At 42.3% G+C, this 13,578-nt stretch overlaps 1 protein-coding gene across 1 annotated transcript; it reads left to right on the top strand.

Moving 5' to 3' along the window:
* Positions 1-13,361, top strand: LOC138769161 (phospholipase A2 inhibitor CNF-like). Its single transcript, XM_069947426.1, has 5 exons — positions 1-115; positions 3,808-3,918; positions 5,605-5,739; positions 10,452-10,577; positions 13,043-13,361. Exons 1-5 carry the CDS (start codon positions 64-66, stop codon positions 13,342-13,344), a joined length of 726 nt encoding a protein of 241 aa, XP_069803527.1. The 5' UTR covers positions 1-63; the 3' UTR covers positions 13,345-13,361.
* The last annotated feature ends 217 nt before the right edge of the window (positions 13,362-13,578 follow it).

The following is a 13,578-nucleotide window of genomic DNA, read 5'->3' on the forward strand; positions in this document are numbered from 1 at the left end:
AGCCATGTATTAGACTTTCCATCGGCAACAACAGCACAATACTGTTCTGCATGAGCTGCAAAGATGAACAATCTAACGTTACTTTTCTGTCTATTAATGGTCCTGATTCACCAGGGTAAGTTTTAAAGATTTTATTTTTACCTTAAAAAAATCTAGAATTATTTTTGTTTCTTGCATTTTCCCTTTTGTTTTTTGTTTTTGTCTCAAACATTGAAGTGCCCCCAATTACTTAGGTACTTCCTACTTTTCATGAGTTGTGCCACAATTAATATTTAGACATTACTTATTTGTTGGTGGGAATCCTAAAATTGTTGGTGAAACAACCCATAGTTTCAGGTAAGCTATCAGTACGTGAAATCTCTGAGTTGGTGAGATACAGTATCATCCCGTGTCCTCCTTCAGTTGCTGGAGAGATGCTCTTCAGACTTTAGTAATACATCCCTTAGTTATTCGGGAGATGCACTTCAGACTTTAGTGAGACATCCCAAAAGTGTTGGGGAGATCCCATCAGACTTTAGTAATACATCCCTTAGTTATTCGGGAGATGCACTTCAGACTTTAGTGAGACATCCCAAAAGTGTTGGGGAGATCCCATCAGACTTTAGTAATACATCCCTTAGTTACTCGGGAGATGCACTTCAGACTTTAGTGAGACATCCCTAAATTGTTGTGGAGATGCCCTTCATACTTAAGTGAGACATCCCTAAATTGTTAGAGAGATTCCCTTCAGACTAGTGAGACATTGCTTAGTTGTTGGGAAGATGCCATCTAGACTTCAGTGAGACACGTCTAAGTTGTTGGGGAGATGCTCTTCAGACTTTAGTAAGACACACCTAGGTTGTTGGGAAGATGCCCTCTAGACTTTAGTAAGACATGCCTAAGTTGTTGGGGAGATGCTCTTTAGACTTTAGTGAGACACACCAAGGTTGTTCGAAAGATGCCCTCCAGACTATAGTGAGACATCCCTTAGCTGTTGGGGAGATGCTCTTCAAACTTTAGTGAGACATTACTATTTTGTTGGGGAGATGTCCTCCAGATTATAGTGAGACATCCTTTAGTTGTTGGGGAGATGCTCTTTAGACTTTAGTGAGACACACCAAGGTTGTTCGAAGGATGCCCTCCAGACTATAGTGAGACATCCCTTAGTTGTTGGGTAGATGCTCTTCAGACTTAAGTGAGACATTACTATTTTGTTGGGAAGATGTCCTCCAGATTATAGTGAGACATCCCTTAGTTGTTGGGGAGATGCTCTTCAGACTTTAGTGAGACATTACTAAATTGTTCGGGAGATGCGCTCCAGACTTTAGTGAGACATTCCTAATTTGTTGGGGAGATGTCCTCCAGACTATAGTGAGATATGCCTTAGTTGTTTGGTGGATGCTCTCTAGATGTTATTGAAATTTGCCTAAGTTGTTGGGATATGCCATCCAGACTTTGGTGAGACATGCCTACGTTGTTGGGCAGATGTCCTTCACACTTGGTATGATGTCTCCCAGTTGTTACTGAGGCACAAATGATACATTTTGACAAAAAAAATGTGGCTCATCCTTTCAGTGCATAGCGGCCATAGAAAACCATGTCAGTGCTTGCTTGCTTGCTTCATAGTGTGCTATGGGGAGTTCTGATGCGGGAGCGCGCTGATACAGCCATAAAGGTCATCCGGCTGGTACTGCAGTACCGGCCGGGATGATCTTTGCAGAGACCGGCCGTTCTGGGACCCGGCCGGGTAACGGAACGGCCGGTACAATGCGTTGTGTGAACATAGCCTATATGCATGTGGAGTTTATGCTTTACTTGTATATTAGCTAATCCCTGCCATAACTGTAATCTGTAATTTATTAGGACCAATAAATAATACTTGCTCATGGCAAGGCACTCTACTTGATCAATATTTTTTGCACAATACTATATGGACATCTCTGTCTTCGTTGCAGTCTGACTCTTAATAACAATTTTCTGCCCTTATTGTTATCTACATTATCAGGACAATAATTATCTGGGCTGTTCAATCAATTCAAGCATGCCATCCAACAGATAAAAAAAAAAAATACATACAAAATGGCTGCAAGACTAGAAACCTGTTGGAATTTGTAACTAATCATAGTGCCAGGTTGGGGTAGAAGCACCTTCACAGTCATACAATACCTTTACCTCTGTGACCTTGTGGGCTGAGCAAGTCCCATTTTATCGTGTATGAAACCAGTAGCAAGATTACACATCAACCAGAAAATATTTTCCAGGAGTGGCTGTTTTTTTTTTTTTTTTTTTATCAAACTGTAAACCATTTTCAGTATACTGTAGATTAGATACTGTAAATCCATGCTTTGCTTCCGCATGGCCTCATATGAAAGTCGAGGCAGTCTATATATTCCACACCGAGTCAGCTATAATGCATATTTTAGGTAGATAGAAGAGCCCGCCACTCCTCACCAGATAAATTATTCATTCAAGTGCAGAATGCATGAGTTTTATATTAATGACGCGTTTCGGCCAAGCATGGCCCTCAGCAGCTTGTCAAGGTCATGAAGGGCATGCTTGGCCAAAACACAACTTGCTCATTCTCTTCACATCTCTTCTCATTAGTCTTTGTTGATGGTGAAGATGCTGTGATTTCTCCTTCCTTCTCTTGCAGCATCTACCAGGTGCTTTCTTTTCCCTTCATAAAGAGTTTGTGTGATTTAGTGGTTGTTGTGGTAGCTTTTCTCTCTACCTTTAATAACACTGTACAACCTGTGTAATGGTTGAAGTTATGGATCTGCTGGACTAAGCCACACCAGGGAGCGGAGTCTAAGGGGCCACTGGTCTTCACCAGAGCCAATCGCAAGGCAGGTATCGCTTGCTGGTGTAAGTGACCCCCCAGGTCGCTACCCTTTAAGAACAGGATAGGGGGTGGGTTAAGGACCCTGTGAAAGAGCCTTGCTGCAGGCGGACCCGTGCCCCAATATCAGGGATGGAGTGTCCGCAGAATCTAGAGCACAAGAGGGATGAAGATGGCGACTACCCATAGTACGGGTCACGGCCACATCCATGACAACCTGTGTGATCTACCTTTCCTGAAAACTTGGCTGCTTCCCCCTCTCCACATTCTGATCTGTTTTATACAAGCTCCTCCCTCTTCCTGTTAGTATCTTTAACACTGAATAAAAGATGAGAAGAGCAGAGGGGCCAGGATCAGTGTTATCAGATGTATATAAGAAGCAGCAGCTCAGCCAGCTATGTACAGGAGTTGTAAAGACTCTACACACTGTATACACTACGGCCGGTGTTCTATGCGGCCACACAAAAAACTGTCATGTATGTTTTGTGTGGCAGCTATTCATCGAACAGCGGCGGCACAAAATAAGCTGTGCAAACAATGTAAAGTATGGCTCCAGGCCGTACATTACATTGTGTTTTATGCCCGCATTCCAATTAACATGAAGTAATGTTCACCCATCCGATGCTGCAGTGAGCATCTGGGTGAGCATCTGAGACATCGGACCCAGACGGGTCAAACAATGGCCAATGTTCTTGCCATGTGTGGACATGGCCTTAAAATATATGCTTGTATAAATATCATGAGCATCAGTTGGAAAAGAACAGCTATATATTACATTTAACATGGTTCTTTTTTATTTTTTGTCTTTTTAAACAATGCAGGTCCTGAAATTTTCCTTACATGCAATTTATACATTTATATTATGAATTTATATAATTAAATATTTGTAAGATGTGGTTACTTCATGTAGATGGCATTCATGTCAGTTGACTTTAATATTAAGTTGAATCATCAAAAAACAAAAGTTCTATCAATTCTATCTCCTCCAGGGCATTGTCTCAACTGCATGAAATGTTCTAATGATACAGGGAGTACGTGCACAGGACCCCAGGAGACCTGCACTGGAGACCAAGATGTCTGCTTTGTAGTTGTTTTTACTGGTAGGTTTATTAAGCAAAAAATTATTCCAACCTAATATCATGTTAGGCTGGGTTTGCACTGTGTTTCTTTTGACTGATCAGTTTTTACATGGTTACTTTTAACACAAAAAAAAATGTGGTCAACCATGTTATTGTGTATGCTAAAAAAAAAAGGATGTTTTGAACCTTTTTTCAAATAAATATATAAAATGGAAGTCAATGGAAAAACTGATCCAAAGGAATGGACATAAATGCACCCGTTTTTGCATCTGTCAATGGGGGTGGGGCCCCCATTAATTGATATGTGGAATAGACTGCAAAACACAGCGTGAACCCAACCTTACCTTGTATTCTACATCAATATAATAGAATCAAGGGAGGACACAGACTGAATAGGGCCCCTGTCCAAAAAATGTGCCTGGGCCCCCCCATAATGAAACTTTGTATATCCATTGTGCAAGAGAGGCCAGTATGGTGACAGGTCAGTATATAGTCACTATCAGTATAATAAATATACATACAGTGTGCATACACTTACACAGATATATATGTAGAGACACAAACATACATACATACATACATACATACATCCTGTACATACTGTATACTATACTTAATGTCTGTCATGTTGAAGGTCCCTGTAAGAACCATACTCCTCCTTAGGGCAGTAGTGAGGGGGTGCTGGGGGCTTCTGGAGGTGATTGTGGTGGGGATGGGCACAGGGCGGTAGTGACTGACTGATAAGGGCTGCAGTCACTGATTGGCTGAGCAGGTTGTTACTGTCTGGGGAGTGACAGCTAGCTCAGCAAATCACTCAAAGAGCAAAAGGGGCGGATTACGCGAGGAAATATTTCCGCCTGAAATCAACTGACGCTGAATTCCGAGCAGAATATAAGCAGAATGTAAGCAGAATCCCTGCGTATTCCGCTAGGAAAGTGTTCAGCTCGTAATCAGCTCTTGACAAATTCAGCGCGGAATACTCGAGGAATCCGCGCTGAATCCGCATGCATTCAGCGCTGAAATTCAGCGAGTATTTGGCGAGTAAACTAGACTATACCAGAACATATACTAGAATCCTCCTCCCCCCTTTTTTCCCCATTTCCGCGCTGATTCAGCGCATAATTTCTGCTTGTATTGAGCTTGTATTCCGCGCTGAATAAACGCATATTCAGCGCTGAAACAGAAAATCAGAGCCCCATTGGTTTGTATAGGCTTCCGCTAGCGGAAGAATGAACATGTTCATTCGTCTGGCGGACAGCGGATTACCAGCGGAACGTTCAGTGCGGAAATTCCACTGTGTGAACTGCAGAGCAGAATTTCCATTCAACACAATGGAAATTAGCTCTGCACCTATTTTAATGGCTGAAATTTCAGCGCTGATTCAGCGCAGAAATTCAGCTGCTTTTGCTCAGTGTGAACGAGCCCTCAGGCAGTAATTGGCTAAGCAGGCTGGAGGCGGCTGAAGACAACAGAGACACAGAAAAGGACACCAGGAGAAGGCGGACAGGCAGATACTGCACCAAAATATTTAAACAATTGTTTAGCTGTTTAAGTGTGGTTTGTCAACTTCTTTAACGTAAAAATTTGCCTGGTCCAAGGAGTTTTTTTTTTTTTGTATTTGGAAAATTCTTTAATTTTCTATATGAATAATTAGATTTATTAGTTTTATTCACAATCTTAACTTAATTGTTGCTTAATTTGTTTTAGATACCAGTTCCACAGGAGTTTCCAAAGGGTGTAGCCAATCCGTAGTCTGTAACATGTCCTATCATCCATTTGGAAGTTGGAACGTAATCTACAGCTGCTGCAGGGAGGATAACTGCACCGCACCAATGCCTGCCTGTATGTGTATTGATTTACTCCTATATATCCATTCAAACATCTCCAATCATGTAAGGGGAGGGAAAATGGTTGACAACTGTAAATAGTAGTATGTACAGTATCTGCCCGCCATGACATATTTGGTGTGACTTTGAAGGGAAGGCAAATCAGAAAGTCTGGGTTAGCATGGATAGAAGAGTATGCAGAGTGAGATTGAACACAAAGAGATATCTACAAGGCCAAGAGAGTATTAACCCTTTGAGGACCAGGCCCAAAATGACCCAGTGGACCGTGCAAATTTTGATCTTAGTGTTTCCGTTTTTCCCTCCTCCCCTTCTAAGAGCTCTAGCACTTTCAGTTTTCTATCTACAGGCCATGTAAGGGCTTATTTGTTACAGGAATAGTTGTACTGTGTAATGGCGTCATTCATTTTACCATAACATGTATGATGGAATTCCAAATATATTATTTATGAAGATATAAATTGGTGAAATCGTAAATAAGAATGCAATATGGTAAGGTTTGGGGGGTTCCTGTGTCTACGTAATGCACTATATGGTAAAAGCGACATGATACCATTACTCTATAGGTCAGTCCGAACACAACCATATGCAGGTTTACACAGATTCTCTAATGTTATATATTTTTTTTAAATGAAATCCTTTTTTTTGGCAATTAATTATAAATAAAATGGGACTATTGTGACGCTTATAACGGTTTTAGTTTTTCACCTATGGGGCTGTGTGGGGTGTCATTTTTTCCGCCATGATCTCTAGTTTTTATTAATACCATATTTGTGAAGATCGGACGTTTTGATCACTTTTTATTAATTTTTTTATATATATAATGTAACATAAAATCGGTAATCCGCGCACTTTTTTCCCTCTTTTCGTGTACGCCGTTTACCGTTCGCAATGACGCTTGTTATATTTTAATAGATCGGACAATTACGCACGCTACGGTATATTATATGTTTATCTATTTATTTATTTTTATATGTTTTATTTATATAATGGGAAAGGGGGGTGATTTAGACTTTTATTGGGGGAGGGGTTTTGGGGTAGTGTGTTAGTGTTTTTAACTGTTTCTTTTTTACACATTTGAAGTCCCTTTGGGGGACTTTTACATTCACTAGTTTGATTTATACACTGATGAATGCTATGCCATAGGCATAGCATTGATCAGTGTTATCGGCGATCTGCTCATTGAGCCTGCCTGTGCAGGCTCAGTGTAGCAGATGGCCGATCGGACCGCATGGAGGCAGGTGAGAGACCTCCGGCAGTCCGTTTTACCGATCGGGACCCCCGCAGTCACACTGCGGGGGTCCCGATCGGTAAGTGACAGGGGACTCCCCCTGTCACTTACACTTAAACGCCGCGGTCGCGCCGCGATCGCGGCGTTTAAGGAGTTAATGACACGCGGCAGCGCGATCGCTGCAGCGTGTCATTACCGGTGAGGTCCCGGCTGCTCACTGCAGCCGGCCCCCACCTCCTATGAAGCGCGCTCCGCTCCGGAGCACGCTTCATAGCGGGAGAAACACCCAGGGCGTACAGTTACGCCCTAGGTCGTCTGGGGACAGACTTCCATGGCGTAACTATACGCCCTGGGTCGTCTAAGGGTTAAGAGCTTTTTTTTTTCTTTTTTTTTTTGAGGGGGGGGGGCATTAAGGCAGGGGCATATAACAAAGGATATTAACTAATCTCTCTCTCTGTGCCTCTTTAGGGCATGATCGCCGCTCCAGAACCACCGCCGGCGCTGCAGAAGTCACGATTTGCTGATGTCATCCTCTCAAAAGAAAAAAAAGCATATGCACAAAAAATGGTAGCACATCACAAAAATCTTTATTATAACACTGACATAGATACAAAATACCACATAAATAAATGAATGTACAGGAGTAGTAAAATGAGGGAGACCCCAAATACTGCTCTACAAACTCTAAAAACACTTAAAATGTCTAGTGGCAGCTTCTTGATGCTACTGCACATGTGCAGCTCTTCCAAGATGGCCCCGGACATGTTTGAGATGTTTGATTCTCCTGCACATGGTATGATAATTTTTTCCATCTAAGGCTAGGTTCACACTGCGTTTTCAGCATCCGTTTAACGGATCCGTTTTTTTTAACGTCCAAAAAAATAGGGTCAGCAACGTTTTTTGGTCCGTTTTGGTCCGCCCAAAAAAACGGATCCGTTTTTTTTTATAATGGAAGTCAATGGAAAAACGGATGCACACAAATGAATCCGTTTTTTGCAATCCGTTTTTCATGCGTTTTTTGCAAAAAACGGATGCGTTAAACGGATGCTGAAAACGCAGTGTGAACCTAGCCTAATCTGTAATTGCTTTCACATGTTGTATAGGTATATATACTATGCCCCTCACTCTACTGCCCACATCCCTGAGGAAGCCGCTAGAAGTCGGAACGCGTGGGTTGATTCCTTATCCCATCTGACCCTCATTCTGTTGGACTGCATATGGTGATCTTTTCCAATTTTCTTTTTTTTCCCTATGCTCCATTATTTGTGGTTATATTTTGTTTTACTGGGTCTCTGTCTAGGTAGAGATGTTGGATTTTTGTTATTGTACATACGGTCCAGAGTCAGAGTGGTAGATTAGTCCCGGCTGGAACGCCAGCAGGACTTATGGTGACATTTTAAGTGTTTTTAATGTAGAACAGTATTTGGGGTGTTGTCTCCCTCATTTTACTACACTTGTACATTCATATATTTATGTGGTATTTTGTATCTATGTCAGTGTTATAATAAAGATTTTTGTGATGTGCTACCATTTTTTGTGCATATGCTTTTTTTCTTTTGAGAGGATGATGTACTACTTCTATGCATTGGTTTAGCACTCCATGATTATTAGTGGTGCCCACTAGCTTTATATATATAACGATTTGCTGATGGACTGGCAGCTCACCCAGTCAGTGACTGGACCACGATGCTGCTCCAGTCACTGATTGGCTGAGGGGGCTGCCTGTCCTGGGGCCGGTCAGGGGGCAAATCGCGGGCATGGGGAGAGGTAAGCAATGCGTCATTCTTACTCTCTCCCCTGACGCCTGTTAAAAGTTAGTTGTGGCCGGTCTTCAGGGTATTTGAGAATTTTTTTTTTTTTTTAATAGGTGCTCATGCAGGTGATAAAAACAGCATCAAAACTATACTCACCTGCCGCTAGTGGTATCACAGAGCTCTGGTCCTTGCTGCACAGTGCTACTAGTTTTAGGGTTGGCTTGGGACATTGGTCGATCAGCCAATCAAAACTTCCGATACCACATGGCAACTCAAAAACTAGAAGTACTGTGCAGTGGGGACCAGAACTCTGGGATTTTTATAAAATACTTAAAAAAAAATTTAGCTTTTTTTTTTTTCTAGCCTCCAACCGGATATGTAGAAGTGATCACATGATTTATACTACTGTACACTGAAACATGAATGTATTGCAGTGTACTTTCATTTCTACTATCTCCTGTGGATCATGACTAAGATAGAGTATAATAGCAGCATAAACAGGGCAGCCATGTCGGCCTTCAGAAGGCACATTGGTATAAAACTACTTAGATGCCACAGTTGCTGTTGACTGAAGCATCTAAAGGATTGAAGGGTTGGAAACCAATCACAGGCAGTTATAATATGTGACACAGGTAAGTGCACAGAGCTCACACTTTATAAAGAAGTTATACTAGCATGTCAATGTTAGAATCAGAATCCAAAGGGAAAAACAAATACAATCGCTGTGGTCAGAACCAAAGGGCAGCATCATAATCAAATAATCAAAACAGATTCAAAACAATATCAGAGATCAAGCCGGGTCAGATCAGAAGGTCCGGTTAAAAAAAGAATCCAAAAACAGGGATCAGGTAGTAAGACAGAGGCAATAGCAACAGTTAGAGAGAGCTAGTGACGGCACCAACGCCATTTGCAGGCAGTTGTGGCCAGCACTGCACCTTATTGGCCTGGTATCCAAGCTGATTTATAGAGCGACCAGTCCTCCAATCACTAGGGTTTGTCACCAGGGTAACTCAACCATGCTCGCTGTGGTCAGCTATTTTTTTTTTTTTTTTAGTCTCTTTTAATTCTTTTCTTTCAAAAAAGATTTTTCCAAATTCAGAAATTTACTTTATTCTCATCACATAAAATAGCCATCACTTTAAGGCTATGTTCACACAAAGTATATTTTCGAAAAAGTATGGCCGTTGTTGCCTATTGCAACAACAGCCTTGATTAATACGACATATATGTTATGTTGCCGTCTATGGAATCCTGGCCAGAGCGTATACACATAGTATACGTTCCATAGTATACTTTCCGACCGGGATCTCTAGCGGCGTTGCACGTTCTATTGTGGGTAGTGGGGAGTAATGATGCGGATGCAAACTGATGCTCCGCATCAGAACTCAGCGGCGCTAAAGATCATCCGGCGGTACTGCAGTACACTTCGGGATGTTCTTATCTGACAACGTCTGCTCCGGGTCACGGAACGGCCAATGTCATACAATGTGTGAACATAGCCTGAGATAGCTAAGTGTTCGAGGTGAGAACCCCCCGATCATTAAGTTATAGCACAGCCTATATACTGTATAGACCATACTTTATGAGATAATATCACCCCCTTTAATACATACTGTATTTTGTTAGGCTAAAATGATGCCTTTCAGAAGTCACTAACTTGCCGTTATCTTAGTAAGGACATCTTTCTTATCTGTTCCTTTTAACCCTTTATTTTTTTCTTTTTAGCTGCAACGATCCGAAATGGATTTCAGTGTAATTTTTCATCTTTGTACAAAAATGAATCTGCACAAATAATGGACTGCACTGGAGATCAGACCAAATGCTTCAATATAACAGTGACAGCCCCTGCAGGTACTGACGAGAACTTTTGTCAATGGAAGAAAAAAATTCTGTATTTTAATTTGTAGCATGCCTGGATGCTATGGTAATGAAAATGCTCCTCTTCCTCCTCCTCCTCCTCCTCCTTCCTCCCCCTCCTCCTCCTCATTTCTTCATTTTGTTCCCCTCCTCCTTTCTTACAAGTCTTTTATTCAATTCCCTTTCCCCAGGTGTTCTGAGGGGATTATTGTTTGGGTCCAATCAGCTTCTGGACTGGACCTCTGGTCTCCTATATAGTGTGTGCCGGCCTGCCTCTCACTGTTGGTTATTGAGCTTGTCTCTGCCTGCTCGTGCTATTCTCTGTGGTTATCCTGACCCCTTTGTCTGGCATTCCCACCATCGCAGTTTGCTGCTAGCCCTGACCATATTGCCTGATCTTGACCTTGCTTTTAAATGTTTATTTGTACTGCACTACCTGATTGTTATGACCCGGACTGTCGACTTATCTTTATTGTGTTTGTTTGTCTTGTTTTGTGTCACCTAGCCAGTGCAGGGGTTGCCGCTCAGTTGCTCCCTACCACCTAGGGCAGATTGAAGCAAGTAGGCAGGGACAGTGGGCGGGATTAAGCATAGGGTCCACTGGCTGTGTCCGCCATCTTGTCTCTGAGTGACCAGTCCTAACACTTCCTCTTTTACCTTTTTCCCCATTTCTCTTTTTGCCCTTCTTCTCCAATCACTCGCAATTACTCTTCTTCTCACCTTTCAGTCATACCTATCCTATCCCTCCTACCGTCCCCCCCCTTTTCTACCTTATCCCAGTTGTTAAACTCCTTTTTTTTTTCAAAGATATCTTGATTAAAAGAGTTTTTCACTTTTCATTTTTATATGTTTCTGCCCTTATATAAAGCATAACAATACCTTATTCTTACCTATCCGAGCTCCCCTGGTGTCCTCCTGCAGTGTCTCTGGGTCCCTCACTGATCCCAACTGCCACCACTTCTGAGACAAACTCGTCTTGGCCGTGACAGTTCGCTCAGCCAATTACTGCCTGCAACGCTCTTCTGTCTTTAAGTGCCAGTAACCTCCTTTAGGGTAAATTCACACGGGCGTCTCGCATAAAAAAAACGCAGCTAATCCGCAGCTAATCCGCAATACACGTATTAATAATAATAAGAATAATAAATGTATTGCGGATTAGCTGCGGATTAGCTGCGTTTTTTTATGCGAGACGCCCGTGTGAATTTACCCTTAAAGTTTTTTTACTGGTTTTCTGGCATATAAAAGTTGCATATTTTTTTGAAAGCCTTAGTTTGTGCAAAATGTGGGACAATGTATTTACCATAATTTATGCCAGTGCAAACAGTGCCTCAAATCCACTGCAGCTGCTTCCAACCACTGTCAGAAGGACAATGAAAGACCACATTTGTTAAAAAAGACTTAAAGGGGTTATCCAGTGCTACAAAAACATGGCCACTTTCTTTCAGAGACAACACGACTCTTGTGTCCAGTTCAGGTGCGGTTTGCAATTAAGCTCTATTCACTTCAATGGAACTGAGTAGCAAACCCCGCCCAAGCTGGAGACAAGAGTGGGGCTGTCTCTGGAAGAAAGTGGCCATGTTTTTGTAGCATTGGATAACCCCTTTAAATCTTCTAATAGATTTGATGTATAGCAAGCCAGCAACTCTTTTAACCCCCTCCCACTGCTGCACAGTAAATTCACGTCGCTGCAGCCTATGTCTGATGCTTCAGCGACGTAAATTTACTGCTGAGGATGACATAGGCGTAGGAGCTATGCCTGTGTCATCTGCGGCGGGTCCCGGCTATCAGTGATAGCCGGGGATCCGCCGCAACTCTAAGCACTGGAGCCGCGCTCCGATGCTGAGAGTAAACCCTATAGATACTGCGGTCAGTAAGACCGCAGTATCTATAGGGCTCTGGAGAGACAATTCTCCCTCTCCTGAGGGAAAACTGTCTCTCCGGTGTCCATCAGGGCTCGCAGGGAACCCGATGGTAGTCCCGATGGTAGTCCCTGATCGCAGAGTCCCGATGGTAGTCATAGAAACCGGAAGCAACAGGCTTCCAGTTTCTATCTACGGAGGCCGGCAGGGGGAAGGAGGGAGGGCAGAACGCGCGACGGGCGCGTGTCTGTCAGCTCTGCCGCCTCCCCTGTCTCCCCTGCCACTGATACAAGATTGTAACAGCGGCAGGGGGACATCGGAGAGGCGGCAGAGCTAGGGGACATAAGCTTATGGGATCTTTATGATCCCATAAGCTGATGTAAAACCACGACCTGGGCATTGAGGCATCAATGATCCCAGGTCGTGAAAGATTTAATCAAGACAAGTATAGGAAACTTGGCTTGATATGTTACCTCTCATGTCGGCTTTAATATATATATATATATATATATATATATATATATATATATATATATTACTATTGGACAAATTTTATAATATTGTGTATTAACAATTCAATATCATTGTATTTCATCTCAGTAAACAGTGTTCCCCTTCTTGGCTGTGCTAATGACGATTACTGTTCCAAATACAATGAAAGTGCAAACTTCTTAGAGATCACATGTCAGAACGCTACAGCCTCAGCTACAAGCTCATCTACTACAACTACAACATCCCCAGCTACAGGCTCATCCACTACAGCTAAAACTACAACAGCAACAACCAACAACTCTACAAGACGGAATAAGTGGTCGCCTGCTCTGTCCTCTCAGGGCCTCTTGTTACTGTTAGGACTGTTTTCTGTATATGTATCTGATAGAATTGTAAACTTTTACATGTAATATAAATTGTAAGAAATGAGATGATTCACCATTGACAGGAAATAGCAAATCGAAGAACTACAAAATGTGTATTGACTTCAGCTTTCCGGAGATAGCAGTGACTACATTTGCATAAGCAGTAGCCATGGTATATGGGCCGCAACTAGAGCTGAGCGAAGCACAGGAAAATTTGTTTGCAACGTTTGCAAATTTTTACTACAAAATTAGTGAACTTCGCAAACTGAACTTAAAGGG

The sequence above is a fragment of the Dendropsophus ebraccatus genome, chromosome 12 (genome assembly GCF_027789765.1).
Source record: "Dendropsophus ebraccatus isolate aDenEbr1 chromosome 12, aDenEbr1.pat, whole genome shotgun sequence".
NCBI lineage: Eukaryota > Metazoa > Chordata > Amphibia > Anura > Hylidae > Dendropsophus > Dendropsophus ebraccatus.

What these genes read in the sequence shown, in the direction of transcription:
- LOC138769161 (XM_069947426.1), top strand. Translation starts at nt 64, where the DNA reads ATGAACAATCTAACGTTACTTTTCTGTCTATTAATGGTCCTGATTCAC. An exon ending in CTTTGTAGTTGTTTTTACTG is followed by an intron (nt 3,919 to 5,604) that starts GTAGGTTTATTA and finishes AATTTGTTTTAG; the next exon opens with ATACCAGTTCCACAGGAGTT. An exon ending in AACAGTGACAGCCCCTGCAG is followed by an intron (nt 10,578 to 13,042) that starts GTACTGACGAGA and finishes ATTTCATCTCAG; the next exon opens with TAAACAGTGTTCCCCTTCTT.